At 44.8% G+C, this 15182-nt stretch overlaps 2 protein-coding genes and 1 long non-coding RNA gene across 10 annotated transcripts in view; 2 read left to right on the plus strand and 1 right to left on the minus strand.

The window, feature by feature from the left end:
- IST1 (IST1 factor associated with ESCRT-III) overlaps positions 1-2331 on the plus strand; it is a 35703-nt gene extending 33372 nt beyond the window's left edge. For 6 of the 8 annotated variants that reach the window (XM_063611704.1, XM_055298512.2, XM_055298516.2 and 3 more), the window contains one exon: positions 972-2331. In XM_063611704.1, the coding sequence (XP_063467774.1) occupies positions 972-1171 (200 nt within the window). In that variant the 3' untranslated portion in view covers positions 1172-2331. The remainder of the gene's footprint in view (positions 1-971) is intronic. The other 2 variants (XM_055298515.2, XM_063611705.1) reach the window with 1 other exon arrangement.
- The window catches only part of PKD1L3 (polycystin 1 like 3, transient receptor potential channel interacting), an 84052-nt gene continuing 71133 nt past the window's right edge, over positions 2264-15182 (minus strand). The window contains 6 exon segments of the mRNA XM_055298487.2: positions 2264-3008; positions 3388-3519; positions 6777-6878; positions 7276-7486; positions 8724-8884; positions 10671-10798. Of these exon segments, the coding sequence (XP_055154462.1) occupies positions 2868-3008; positions 3388-3519; positions 6777-6878; positions 7276-7486; positions 8724-8884; positions 10671-10798 (875 nt within the window). The 3' untranslated portion in view covers positions 2264-2867.
- On the plus strand, positions 7322-8817 carry LOC134731700 (uncharacterized). The gene is made up of 2 exons (XR_010114174.1): positions 7322-7437; positions 8029-8817. It is a non-coding gene; the product is annotated as an uncharacterized lncRNA (long non-coding RNA).

The following is a 15182-nucleotide window of genomic DNA, read 5'->3' on the forward strand; positions in this document are numbered from 1 at the left end:
ATCAAGGTATACAATGTTACTCTTACCTCAAAGTTCCCTTGTTGCCAGTCAACTCTGCCCTTCCCTCCAGAGTCAGAGCACTATTTTGATTTTTTTTGTAATTTAGTTTTCCTGAATCTAGAACTTGTGGAAACATACAGTAGGTGTGTGTGGGGGCATGATCTTAATATAAAATACTAGATATGGAAGACTAGAAATACAGATCAGACTATTACAACAAATAACTTGGGGACATTATATTCCTTTAAAAAACTTTGTCCCCAATCCCTAAAGAATGTTGGTTCTTAAGGAAGCAATGTTTGTTCTAGCAGAATCCTATTATCACTCCTTGGACTTAGTTGGTAAAGGAGCAGACCTTATGAAAGGGAACAGTGGATTGCTCTGTGGATGTGGCCCCATGTATCCCACTTTGATTTCCCTTAAACTTTTTTTCTCACCACAGGAAAGTAAAACAGATAGGATTCAACCCTAATTAGAAAATGTAGATATTAACTGTCATTGAAGTGTTTGTTAGCCTCCAGAATTAAAATTTTTTTTAGCCAGGTGGGGTGGCTCACACCTGTAATCCAGCACTTTGGGAGACTGAGGTGTGTGGATCACTTGAGATCAGGAGTTCAAGACCAGCCTGGCCAAACTGGTGAAACCCTGTCTTTACTAAAAATACAAAAATTAGCCAGGTGTGGTGGCACGTGCCTGTAATCCCAGCTACTCAAGAGGCTGAGGCAGGAGAATTGCTTGAACCCAGGAGGCAGAGGTGCAGTGAGCCGAGATCACACCACTGCACTCCAGCCTGGGTGACAGAGCAAGACTCAGTCTCAAAAAAAAAAAAAAAAAAAAGTTCGTGAACTAAGGTTTTCTCCTGTATTTTGATCATTTCATTTTTACTGCCAAAGGGGATCTGAGTCATTTCTCAAAGGGGATCTGAGTCATTTCTCTGGTGTTTGTAGCGTTGTGCTCCTTGCCCTAATTAGGTCCTGGACCCAAGCCAGAAGCCTCTGCAAAGCTTCCTTCCAGACCTGCGGATAACTATGACAACTTTGTCCTACCAGAGTTGCCATCTGTGCCAGACACACTACCAACTGCATCTGCTGGTGCCAGCACCTCAGCATCTGAAGACATTGACTTCGATGATCTTTCCCGAAGGTTTGAAGAGCTGAAAAAGAAAACATAGGTCTCTTAAACCAGGCAACTTTCACGTTCTGGGAGTTGAGACTGAGCAATTTCTCCTTGTAACAAAGAATCTCCATGAAATTCCGTTTCATCTGTTAACCGTCACTCAGCACAACACTCCTCCTCTGGGCTCTCTTCCTGCTCCTCCAGATTCTGCTGCTTTCCAGTTCTCTGTTGATCCTGAGACTAACAACTGGAGATTGAGGCCGGAGCAACAGGCTCCTGGCAGCTGTGCTTGTCCGTTTCCTGTCAGAGTGATCCCATGGTCCCTCCACAGGAGTGTGAGGATGGGGAAGCACTGGGGAGACCACCAAAGATGGCTAGACAGTGGGAGAGAGCACGTTGTGAAGCATCCTAGCCTCGTGTTGAGGTTCCAGACTTAGAAACAAACCCCTCTGTCCAGGGGGATTGTGGTGAGTGAGAAGGCCACAGTGTGTGTTTTCTCACTCTCGATTGAAAGTGGGAGGGAGAAAATGACTCAGGACACCATTGTAACGGTTCCTGGAAGCTGGGCTCTCTCATTGGCATATACACTACTCCTCGCTGCAGGGCACTGTCACACCGGGATCCAGTTGCAAAGTTTGTCTCGACAGTTGAAGGCCTCATTTAGTTGTACTGGATTCTCAGGGAGCCCTCTGTGGCCTTTTGCTTTGAGTGCTGTTTCCCTTATACCAGAGGGCGGCACCGTGGAAATTCTGTTTTCCCTGTAGCATATTGTGTTGGATTGCATTACTGGCAGAGAAAGGACAAGTTGCCATTCAAGTCTAGGGTGGGCTTCCAGCTGCCTTAATAGAAGTACTCAAGTCTTTTGGGTAGTGAGCTGGAAAGCCTACAGGAAAAGAGGGGTACCTGTTTTCATTTGAAAACTTTGATTCATGGAACCTTTCAAACTAATCTCAGATAAATTTTTGGTGCCCATGTGGCTGTAGTTGTTCACTGCTTTCCTGGATGGATGGGACTCTTGTGTCGTAACTTCTGTTACTCCTTTGGCCCATAGCTAAGGTCATCCTTCCCCACAGGGGTGGCTTTGGGATTGGATGATACAGCTTTTGCTTCTGTGTAGTATACCTGTACATACTTGTTTCAGGCAGTGTTTCTTTAATGTTTTCAGTTGGTTTGTATTCTGTAGCTCAGTAGCTGCTAATAAAGTTAAAGATCCTGTGTCCTGCTTTCTCTACTGTTTGGTCAGATGATGAAGTATAAATCCGGATTTGAGTGGAGAATATTTTAACCAAGTGATTCATGTAAACCAGCCCTTACCTTTAGGATTCCTGGAGCAGTGCAGAGCTCATTTTGATCTCTGTATTTAGATAGCCCAGATAGCATCTGTGAATTTGCTTGGTCCTCCTCAGTGGCAGGGCTCCGCATCTGCCATGTGTCATCCTTGGATGTTTATTTTTAGTAAGTTGCAGTGAGCTCACTTCTGACTCCTTCATTTCCTGCAGCCATCCTGGGCCATAGGTGGTGAGTGTTCTGTTACTTGCTGCTTGGCAGCAGAGCTAGTTTGTCTCATAGTATTCTTGCATTGTTAATCCTATCTTGACAGTGCCAAGATCCATAAGAACTTGGGACCAAGGGGATTTTGATTCCTGACTTACAGAATTAAAAACAAAGTATATTATAATTTTAAAGCTATGCCATGCAAAGATAAGTAGTAATATTCTAAGAAATACTAAGCCAAGTAGGAGATAACAGGATTAAGGTAGTTCATCTAAAACTTCAGTGTCACTGCCCATTGCTGTCACGGCTGCTTGCCCAGATGAGGTTTTTTGGGGCTGACTGATTGCTAACAAATTTGAGAGCTTCTGTAGCAGCGTATCTATTAGTGCAGCTTCTTTCTGAGTATTGAAGACAAAAAGAGAAAAGAGAAAATTGAAATTACTGCTAATACGAGAGTAAAAAAAGTACCAAAGATTTTTTAAAAATTAGTAAATGTAAAGATACTATTTCTTTAATAATTTGCAGTCAGGCATTGGAGTGTTTCCACTATCTAACTAATGGTTGAGAGCCAACAATTTATAGGACAGTGGCTATAGAATATTATGTAGTCTTATAAATTGGGTTTCCTAGGAAGATAGCTGGCAGAGCTTTTGAAACTAATAAAGGGAATATGATACTGTGCATTATAAATTATGTCAGCCCGTAATCTTAGGGGCAGTTACAGTGGAGCTTTCCCAGTGATATAACAGCATGCTAGTTTATCTTTTAGTTACCTACCTTAAGCGACTTTCTTTCTTTTCCAAAGGCCATGAGAATGGCAGAAACGAAAAGATTAATTACCACAAGTACCATCAAGGTGACACTGGTGAGGATCAGAAAGGTGCCCAGGACTGGGTCTAAAGCGAAAACCTGGGAAAACAATAAGAACACTTGCAGTGACTGACAATTTAGTTTGTACTTTACAAACATAAGCTATATGCTAACGTTTGGGATCTTATCAGAAGAAAAGCTTATCCGACGGAAACTTGGGGAGCAAGGCAAAAGATATTAAGAAGGAAAATACTTTTAAAGGGACAGAAGAGCAGGAATGACTGATTTTAAGGAGGTTAAGATAATTGTGACTACAGGGCTTTCACAAGAAAACAGGTGAGTTACAGTGGAATTGGAAATGATTCAAATGTCACATGAGTTTTGGCAAAAAATACATCTAATCATGGAAGCTAAAAGGGGGGTGAGCAAACATTGAAAGAATAAATGCATACCAGTGAGAATGCAAACTGTCTCTGCCTTATCAAGAAACTACAACCCTAAACACAGGAGCATTCCAATAAAAGTTAACGGGTTGGCCACAGAAAACTGGCTTTTTAGTATTTTTTTTTCCATTGTCATTTTTAAAGGTATAAGCATTGAGTTCTGCCATTCTTTACTTTTCTGCATAAATATCAAGTTCTGGGCTTACTAGAATGGTTCCCATAACAAAAATTGTTTAAAATTTAGATGTTCTTTTTCAACAAATGGTATTTATTTTCCCTTGGTATTGGCCCATTCATTGTTGCCACTAGGGCACTGTTTAAAAATATCCCAACAGAGGGGATGATTACAGTCAACGCCACCCTGATGGAAATCTCCTATATGGCAAAATATTTTCAAGTACCAAACTGTTACCTACTTAAAAATGCTTATTATAACAATTTCAGGTCAACCAGATAATGCGGGCAATCTCTGAGTTTGTGATATAAGACTTATTTCCAATAAGCTTATTTTTATGTACAATTTTACTCTGTTTACTCTTTTTTGTTTACTCTTGTTTTTTAATGCTTTTTACTTTTTTTTGTTTACTATATTTTTATGTACAATTACATCCAAAGCAGAAAAGTTCGTTTTTTATCCCCAAAAGGAGGTGTCAGCAAAAGTTTGTTATTCTGATTACTTCCTTCACAGCTTTAGGATACGAAGTGCTCCAGTGGCAAAGGCTCATCCCCTAGTTATTGGAGCTAGGACCACAACAGAATACAACCTCGTCAGCCAAAATAGCAGTTACAGTTGTCCCTCAGTATCTGAAAGAGATTGGCTCCAGGGCCCCCACAGGTACCAAAATCTGAGGATGCTTAAGTCCCTTATTTTTATTATTATTATTTTAATTGCAAGCTTCCCTGAAGGTTAAGAAAGTGTCTTCTACCCCACTTTTTTTTTTTTTTTTTTTTTTTTTTTTTTTTTTTTTTTTTTTTTTTTTTTTTTTTGTGGGATGGTCTTGCTGTCACCCAGGCTGGATGGAGTGCAGTGGTGTGGTCTTGGCTCACTGCAACCTCCACCTCCCAGGTTCAAGCGATTCTCCTGAGTCAGCCTCCTGAGTGGCTGGGATTACAGGTTCCCACCACCATGCCTGGCTAATTTTTGTATTTTAGTAGAGACGGGTTTTCACCATGTTGGCCCGGCTGGTCTTGAACTCCTGACCTCAAGTGATCAGCCCCACCTTGGCCTCCCAGAGTGCTGGGATTACAGGCGTGAGCCACTGTGCCCGGCTCAAAAAGTTCCTTTTTAAAAATGGCATAGTATTTGCATAAACTCTATATACATCTCTCTTATATTTGAAATAATCTTTGGATTACCTCTGGTACTTTATAGTGTAACTGCTACGTAAAATAGTTGTTATACCAGTTTGTGGTTTTTTCTGGGAGACAGTCTCGCTCAGAGGGCAGTGGCATGATAATAGCTCATTGCATCCTCACTCTTGAGCTCAAGCAATCTTTTCACTTTGGCCTCCTAAGTAACTGGAACTACTACAGGTACATGCTACCATGCCTGACTCTTCTACTGTATTTTAAGATGTGTGTTATTTTTTATTGTTACCTTTCAAATATTTTCATTCTGGGATTGGTTGAATCTGTGGATGCGGACCCTGCAGATACATTAGAAACTGAACCTACCTATTTTAATTAGTTTAATTTTGGAATTCTAGATCATCAGAATGATCACCCATGATCAAAATCTTGCCAGTTTCACTGCTTAAATGGCAGGTTTTTCCTCGCTTGATCATATCTACCCTTTACATACTAGTGTTTGGAGCCCAATGCCTCATTTGGGTTTCCTACTTTATATGTTGAGGAGGAAGGCAGGGATTTCTGTTGGTAGTTCCTGGGAGGAAATAATAGGCTCTCTGAAGTGAGTATTTATTAACTGAACAGAAGTAACGCAGTTTCTCTTAGAACTGTACCTTCCTAATTCTTTGTCACTTCCATTATGTCACTTTTTTTTTTTTTTTTTTTTTGAGACACAGTCTCACTCTCTTGCCCAGGCTGGAGTGCAGTGGCACAATCTCAGCTCACTGCAACCTCCGCCTCCTAGGTTAAGGCGATTTTCCTGCATCAGCCTCCAAGCAGCTGGGATTACAGATGTGCACCACCACGCCTGGCTAATTCTTGTGTTTTTATTAGAGACAGGGTTTCACCATGTTGGCCAGGCTGGTCTCAAACTCCTGACCTCAAAAGTGATCTGCTGGCCTTGGCTTCCCAAAAGCGTTGGGATTACAGGTGTGAGCCACTGCACCTGGCCTTTTTTTTTTTTTTAAATAGACATAGGGTCTGGAGTGCAGTGGCATGATCATGGCTCACTGCAGCCTCCAACTCCTGGGCTCACAGGATTCTCTCTCCTCAGCCTCTTGAGTGGCTAGGACTACAGGTGCATGCCACCACACCTAGCTAATTTTTATTTTTTATTTTTAGTAGAGGCAGAGTCTCACTGTGTTGCCCAGGCTGGTCTCAAATTCTTGGCCTCAAGCAGTCCTCCCCTTCTTGGCCTCTCATGGCTTGAACCAGCTTACCCTACCCTGTTAGCGCACTTTCAAAGGGCCATTGAGAAGCAGAGAATCATGTTAATCTGGCCAAGCACAAGAGCACAAGCTTCGGCCCAGTGTCCTTTGCCAATAACATTAAGGACACAAGAAGTGAGGAAGGAGGGACTGAGTGCTTAGGAAAGGGCAGATTTCTGAAAGCAACAGCCATGTAAATGCTGTATGCATAGCAAGTACCATAAAGCAGAAGAGCAAAGGACTGGAATTTTCCCCCTTTTCCAGTGTACAGTGGGGGGGCTGTTTTCATAAGGACCCCCCAATTTTCCTTGTTCAATATATTAAATAGAATTCTGTGAGGAAACATTATTATTTTTACCTCCTCTTGGTGAGAAATTCCCATCAGGAGACCAACAACAGTCACTGCTGAGCTGAAAAATGTCTGGTAGTCAGAGATGCTGCATCCAAACAGCAGGTTAAACTGAACAGAAGGAGAAAGGCCAGTTAGTGCAAGCCGAGCGCACATCTTTCTGTCCTGAGGTGCTTGGTGATGTGGCCAACATAGAAGCAATGGAACGGAAAGAAATTCCTTGTGGCCAAATTATGCCCAAAGAATACATAAACTTCCTTTGTAATAACATAGTGTTTTGGCATAGAAATTAGTTTGACCTTTATATTACCTTGTGAGGTAAGTTTTATCCCCATTTTAGAGACAAACGTGGGTTTAAATCATACCAGTTAAGTACGGAACTAGAACTCAACTCGGCTTTCCTACTCTGCCACCTCGGGTTTCTGTGTTGTGACCATTTCTATGGGAAGCGATGCGATTCCAATACCACAGCACACGGAGAAGGAGAGACAGCAACGTGGGGGCTTACGGCAATGGCATAGCCTGTCAGCAGGATTAGGATGATCAGCAGAAAGCCCACCACCTCGTCCCAGGCTTGGCTCAGTGTCCTGCTGATGACCCGCAGCCTTGGGCTATGACGCAGCAGGTTCCATAACTGAACAGTTGCCAGGAGAACCAGGAAGCCCACAAGGTGAGTCGCAGCAGAGTTCGCTTTTACTGCTTCGTAGAAGCTGATGAACCTGCACCAAGAAAAGCTGACGGTTACTGAGCAAGAAGTATGTGCCTATGCCGCAGTTTCCCCAGCACCCCTGTGCTGAGTGTGGCAGCCCTGAGTCCTGTGAGGTCAAATGCTTGTTGATGTGAGAACTGCTTTCTAGTGTGGCCTCCTGTGAGTTGTGGATATGGGAGTAACAGAAGGCCATGTATTATTCAAGTGATGTACCTGCTGCAGATTGCACTGGGAGCTGTGCTGAAGAAACCTTAAAATGTGACCTCTAGCTGATTTATTTATTCCAAATTCATCCTGGGAAGCAAAACCAGGCTCCTGCACTTCTCTGAGCCAAATCTCTCCTCTCAAAAGGAGATTAACTCAGTCCAGAGAGAGGAGCCATGCTGCTGGTCTGTTTTCTGTGGCACACTAATCCTGTGTTCTCTGGCAGTCCAGGATTGATGTAATAGGTGCAATAAAGCTTAGAACAAAATGATGGATGGTAGACTAGAGGTGAGGGGTGTTGCTTAGCAATCAGGTTTTGTTTTGTGAGAGATACATTCATAATTTTAGGTTGCAGCAACCAGGTTACTTGGAAGGAGGCCCACAGACACTAGCAAGTGGTGCTCTGCACAGATCCGCTGTCCCTGCATAAACTGCTCTCCATAAGGCCTACTTGGAACAATGCCTCAGGAAAAGTTACACAGATCACCACCCAGGTTCTTGGCCACTGATGCAAAGGTTAGCAAAGCAACACTTGGCATGGGAAACAGATAGATGTTCCTCTCCATGGGAAAAACCAGAGAAGGTGCTCAAAGAGACACCAAACATCTCTTAGTACGGATGAGTGAATGGATGAACATCCCTACCCAGAATGCAGCTCCCTTTGCATTTAAAGGATGGACTATGTGTTGTGGTTTTATTTAAAGAATTATTTGTTGTGCGTTAGGCTTTATGCCTTCGCCAGAGGGCAAAATAATGACCAATTCCAGGCCTTTCTGAAATCTAAATGTGTTATCCTTAAGCACATACCTAAGCACTAATGACGGCAGAAGAGCTCTTCAGTGTAACTAGCAGTTAAATGACTTCTAGTTCACTGTCTTCTCTGCTGTGGACATGAGTCCAAGTTCTCTTTTAACTCTAATATTATGCAAATACAGATCTGGTAGGGCAGTGAAGGAAGGGGAGTTTGAAAGAATACTTGGGTATAACCAGGAAACTTTAGACATGAGGTAGGAATATGCTGTGCCCATCAGGCTTCCTCTCACCTGTCCTGGTCATCGTGGTATCGTGCCATGTTTTTCTTCTGTAGAGAAATACTCTTCATGTCAAGCCCCAGGATGATAAAGCTAATGAGGATTATACTTGTGTCCAGAATGTTTCTTTTCCCAGTGAAGAACCTCCACTTCTGCCGTTTTAGCCGACAAACCTAAACATAGACAGCACAGTCACTGTTGCTTGTCTGAGAGATTAGCTAGGTCTTCCCCTGCTCAAGTGTGACGAACGCAGCTGATGTCTGTGGGCAAAGCACACTGCCAGGCGTTTATTAGATCTCACTTGGACAAATGGGTTATGGTCTTAGTTCAGCTCTGTAGTCTTCAGAAATGCTGCTTACAGAAAAATTATCTTCTGGATACATTTATTTTCTTTTTCTTGGAGATCATAAACTGTCACTTAAATAATACAAAAGTTTCTTTCTTTGAGACAGGGTCACGCTCTGTTGCCCAGGCTGGAGTGCAGTGGTGCGATCATAGCTCACTGCAGCCTCAACCTCCCAGGCTCAGGCTCAAGCAATCCTCCTACCTCAGCCTCCCAAGTAGCAGGGACCACAAGCACATGCCACCATGCCTGGCTAAGTTTTGTATTTTTTGTAGAGACAGGGTTTTGACATTTTGCCCCGGCTAGTCTCGAACTCCTGGCTTCAAGTGATCTGCCCACCTCAGCCTCCCAAAGTGCTGGGATTACAGGTGTGAGCCACCATGCCCAGCAAAAGTCTCTAAATTAGTTATCAAGCCTGAGAATGAAGAAAAAATACTGTGTTTGGCTTAAGATATAAATATATTTTCTTCTGAGTGTAATCATCTGTATTTTTTTTCCTTTTTTTTTTTTTTTTTTTTTTTTTGAGATAGAGTTTCACTCTTGTCACCCAGGCTGGAGTGCAGTGGTGCCATCTCGGCTCACTGCAACCTCTGCCTCCCGGGTTCAAGCAATTCTTCTGCCTCAGCCTCCCAAGTAGCTGGGACTATAGGAGCCCGCCACCATGCACAGCTGATTTTTGTATTTTTAGTAGAGACAGGGTTTTGCCATGTTGGCCAGGCTGGTCTTGAACTCCTGACCTCAGGTGATCCACCCACCTCGGCCTCCCAAAGTGCTGGGATTACAGGTGTGAGCCACTGTGCCTGGCCAATCACTTTTTTTTTTTTTTTTGAGATGAAGTTTCACTCTTGTTGCCCAGGCTGAAGTGCAGTGGCGCGATCTCGGCTCACTGCAACCTCCGCCTCCCAGGTTCAAGCGATTCTCCTGCCTTAGCCTCCCAAGTAGCTGGGACTACAAGCATGCGCCACCACGCCCAGCTAAATTTGTATTTTTAGTAGAGATGGCATTTCTCCATGTTGGCCAGTCTGGTCTCGAACTCTCGACCTCAGGTAATCAGCCTGCCTCGGCCTCCTAAAGTGCTGGAACTATAGGCATGAGCCAATCATTTGTATTTTTGAGTGCTTGCTCTTTGTTCATACTTGCTTGGTATTACTTCATATAGGGCTGATAAAACTACAAAAGTACTATTTCTACAGACTTAATTCTTTAGCTCCTGAAAAATTGAAAGAGCTACTCTATTTGGTGGAAAACCAGTCAGCCTTTAACTGAATTCAGGTTTCTGAAAAGGACCAAAATTATAGCCATAATTCTAGTAACACGTCATTGTAGAGCTTCCCAAATAAAATGTGGCAACGTTTATTTTTCACATCTAAGACCATCATCATCATCATCACTATTTTTGAGACAGGGTTTTGCTCTCTTGCCCAGGCTGAAGTGCAGTGGCATGATCTTAGCTCACTGCAACCTCTGCCTCCCAGGCTCAAGCAATTCTCCCATCTCAGCCTTCAGAGTAGCTGGGACCACAGGTGCATGCCACCACACCTGGGTAATTTTTGAAGTCTGGTAAAGATGAGGTTTTGCCATGTTGCCCAGGCTGACATCTAACATTACTGACTCACCTGTATGAAGGCATAGTAACAGACCAGTAGATAATAGATGACTTGTGAGATGATAGACCAGGCAAAGCCCTTCTTTGACATCTGAAGGGAAGTGAAGGTTTCCAGTCTCACAGAGGTGAAGAAAGCACCTGAGAATAACAAAGAACACCTGGAGTCAAGAGTCTAAAACTTTTGCCCTCTTCTTGTTAAACTTTGTCTTTGAATAACCCCAACTCTTCCTGTATCATCAAATGTTTCTGAGTCTCAGTGCTCCACTTAGTATTTCCTTTAGAGCTGTCATGAACATTAAATAAGATCATGTATGCAAAGCTATTGAAGAAATACTGGTTTTACAAAAGTCAGTAGTGGGAAATGATATGCTGTTGACCCTACCTTGAAGGGAGGTGTCGGTGGCTTAACAGTTATTATAGATGTTACCCTATCCATGTCAGAATGGCTGCAGAGAGAAGTCTAAAGCGCTGATACCCCATGAATACTAATTACCATTAGTAATACTCATGGATACCCAGTCATTTACATAAGGATGGACTAAAAGGCTTCAGCTTCCACCTGAAAGGACATTGAAAATGTTGACGTTTATAAAATCATGAAAGGTCTTGTGAATACAAACCTTTCATACAGCTTCAAAAATATTAGTGATGGCAGTAGCACCATGTCTGGAGTGGCTGCTGCCATGACATCGGCTGCAGTGGGGGAGGCGTGGCCAGGGCTTTGTGCTCTGTTGAGCCGTGGGAGCCAGTAACAGGTGGGAGCCCTGCCCCCTTCTGAGTTGGAGGGTTGGGAGCCCCAACCTCCTGGGCGCAGCTGCAGCTGCCCAGCCACAGCTGCAGACCCAGGCATCCCTGCACTCTTGGGGGCTCAGGAAGCCTCCCCCACCCCTCCCCGCCCCTGCAGGTTCAGAAGTGCCTGCTCCCACTGCATGGCCTCTCCCCACTCCCAGCACGTGCTCTGATTTTGGAGCAAAGTTTTGGCCAACCTTGGGCACTGTCATGATCCAGCTTGGTGTGTGTGCACTTGGGGCAGTATTGACAAGCAGCCCCTACTGCCTTGGCCCTCTCCGAACTTTGGACACGGACAAGCATGGGAGGCAGGGAGGGTGAGGGGGGGCTGAGGGTGGCTTGGCATGGGCCCACAGGTGCCCCTTGGCACAAACAGCCTGGGCACCATGGGTGACATGGATGGTGGCAGGAGGCAGACAGCCTCCTGGGCAGAAAGGGGTGGGTCCCCAGTAAAGCCCACCTTTAAGCCAGGGATGGCCTGAAGCCTGGGGGCTGGGCTGCCAGTTTTGGAACCTGCCAGTTTCACCAAGTCGAGTGAGAACTTATGGCGCTTTTTCTGGGCCCACCCACAGCTGCCCATGGACCAATCAGCACACACTCCCCTCTGAAGCCCATAAAAACTCCAGACTCAGCCAGACTTGGGCTGATGGCAGGATGACCTGCCTGCAGATAGGAGCTACCCACCCCAGGTCTCTCCACTGAGGGCTACACGAACAATGGGATGACCTGCCTGCGGATAGGAGCTACCCACCCCAGGTCTCTCCGCTGAGGGCTACACGAACAATGGGATGACCTGCCTGCGGATAGGAGCTACCAACTCCAGGTCTCCTGAGAACTGTCTTGTCACTCAGTGAAGCTACTCTCCACCTCTCTCACCCTCCAGTTGTCTGTGTACCTCATTCTTCCTGGATGCAGGACAAGAACTCGGGACCCGCCGAGTGGTGGGACTAAAAGAGCTGTAACACAAACAGGGCTGAAACACACTCCCTTGCTTGCCACACTGCAGGCAACGAGGAGGAGAGAATAGCTGTGGCCCTTTGGGGGATCCTAGACCTACAGGCTCCCTGAGCCCTGAGCCAGGGCTGTGACACACTCTCTGGGGCTCTGTGCTTCCTGGCATCTCCAAGATTCTGGGCACCATGGCATTCCTCTTGTTCAGACCCAGTTACCCACAGCAGAAACCACGTGCAGTACATCTGGTCCAGCTTCAGCCTTTCAGGGAGCTGGCACCTGTGCCAGCACATAAAGCTGCCCACCTCAGTGCAGCAGCTAGCATGCCTGGCTGTGTGCAGTGGCTGGACCCTGTGCTTGCTCATCCATATATCCCTCACTGCTCCGTACCTGTCCCTCTCTTGGCAGGTGTGGGATGCAGGCCAGTAGCAGGAGCTGAGTGCAGGCTACCAGGCCAAGTGGGCAGAACGAGCCCAGCAGGTGCAAGCAATACTCAGGCAGAAGGTGCTGCTGGCCACAGAGGTTTGTGGCTGTCAAAGCAACACCCTAAGGATGCTGTGACATCAGAACTAAGATGTACTCCTTGTAGGTAAAAAAGACGTTTAAGAACAAAAGGAATTTCTATTTCACCTAGCTAGCTCTCAAGACTGGAACTTTTCCCATGTTTATTTTAATCCCTGTCTATATTTTGTTAGTAACTAAAAACCCCGTGAAGACCCTTAGGAAGCCTTTGTGCTTCATTAGAAACAAGCATAAAAGAAGTGGTTTACTCTGCAGGTCTGAGAGGGAAGGATTTCTGATTAGGAGAAAGATGTGATGGAAAATGGAAGGATACTTGCGAGCCAATTCTGGGAGAAAGAAGGAAGAGAAGAAGTTGGATTAGGACAGACATCCTGTGAAAGGTGGGGGAACTGAATGGACCAGTTTAACTCCAATCCCTTACAAAGTGCCACTATAACAAAAGTGAAAGGATAAAGTAAAAACTTCAATAGATGAAGAAAAGGAGGACAGATGAGAGCAACAAACTGCTGGAAGCTGAAAAGTAGAGGAATCGCATTGACTTAGCAAGTTCAAGAAAGCTGAAATCTAAGACAGCTGTACAGGAAACCCAGAAGCAAGCTAATTCTAACCACGAAACCCTGGAAAGCCTCAGAAATTGCAGGTATCAGGTACTTCTCAAGGTAGAAGTTCACGTGGAACTGAAAATAGCATCAATTTAAAGTCAATATATATATATATATATATATAAACAACTAGATTCCAAATTTCCTCCCTCACCATTCACAGCCAGGTATTTGCTACCCATCTTGCCTTCTACCACCGCACGACTAAAGGTTTGTTTCCTAGTGATGCTGAATGAGAGAATCTGGACTTGAGGGCACCAGCTACATCTGAGAGTAATGGTTTACTGGAAAAGAGGATTAAGGGAAAGTTTACATGGTGCATGGTGAGACACTTCCCAGATCCCTTCCCTCAACTTGCTCTGATAAGTATAATAGGCTCATATCCTCAAGGTAGGAGTTTGGAGGGTCTCTAAAAACTGACTGCCCCAAAAGAGAGTCTTAGATACCAGTTGATAAGCTCTATGCATGGGCACAGACTTTTTTGTTTTTTTTGAGACGGAGTCTCTGTCCCCCAGGCTGGAGTGCAGTGGCACTATCTCAGCTCACTGCAAGCTCCTGGGTTCAAGCAATTCTCCTGTCTCAGCCTCCTGAGTAGCTGGGATTACAGGCATGTGCCACCATGCCTGGCTAGTTTTTGTATTTTTAGTAGATACGGGGTTTTGCCATGTTAGCCAGGCAGCCAAGCTAGTCTCAAACTCCTGACTTCAGGTGATCTGCCTGTCTCGGCCTCCCAAAGTGCTGGGATTACAGGTGTGAGCCACTGAGCCCAGCCAGGCACAGAGCTTATAATTAGCATTTATTTGCTTTTTATTGCCTTTTTTTTTTTTTTTTTTTTTTTTTTGATACAGGGTCTGGCTCTCACCCAAGCAGGAGTGCATTGGTATGATCTCGGCTCACTACAACCTCTGACTCCCAGGATCAAACCATTCTGCCACCTCAGCCTCCCAAGTAGCTGAGACAACAGGTGCACACCACCATGCCAGGCTAATTTTTGTATTTTTGGTAGAGACGAGGTTTCACCACGTTGCCCAGGCTGGTCTCGAACTCCTGGGCTCAAGTGATCTTCCTGCCTTGGCCTCCAAAAGTGCTGGGATTATAGGCTTGAGCCACCATGCCCAGCCTGCCTTTCTTTAAAAGGATAGGCTGGGCTTGGTGGCTCACGCTTGTAATCCCAGCACTTTGGGAGGCCGAGGCGGGCGGATCACGAGGTCAGGAGATCGAGACCACGGTGAAACCCTGTCTCTACTAAAAATACAAAAAAATTAGCCGGGCGTGGTGGTGGGCGCCTGTAGTCCCAGCTACTCGGAGAGGCTGAGGCAGGAGAATGGCGTGAACCCGGGAGGCGGAGCTTGCAGTGAGCCGAGATTGCGCCACTGCACTCCAGCCTGGGCGACAGAGCAAGACTCCGTCTCAAAAAAATAAATAAATAAATAAATAAAAATAAAAGGACAGCCAGGCACTTGAACCTCCAACGTTGAAAACTGTAGATCAAAACAAACAACAAATCAAAAAACTAGAGACAGTAAAGGATCAGAAGGAAAAAAACCCACCATAATATCCTCAGAGTTAAGAGGATACTGCATCCATAAAAGAACAATAAGAGACTATGAAAAAAACATGCTGGAAAGTAAATATTATAGACAGAAAAAAATAGTTTA

Source organism: Symphalangus syndactylus, chromosome 11 (genome assembly GCF_028878055.3).
Source record: "Symphalangus syndactylus isolate Jambi chromosome 11, NHGRI_mSymSyn1-v2.1_pri, whole genome shotgun sequence".
Lineage (NCBI taxonomy): Eukaryota > Metazoa > Chordata > Mammalia > Primates > Hylobatidae > Symphalangus > Symphalangus syndactylus.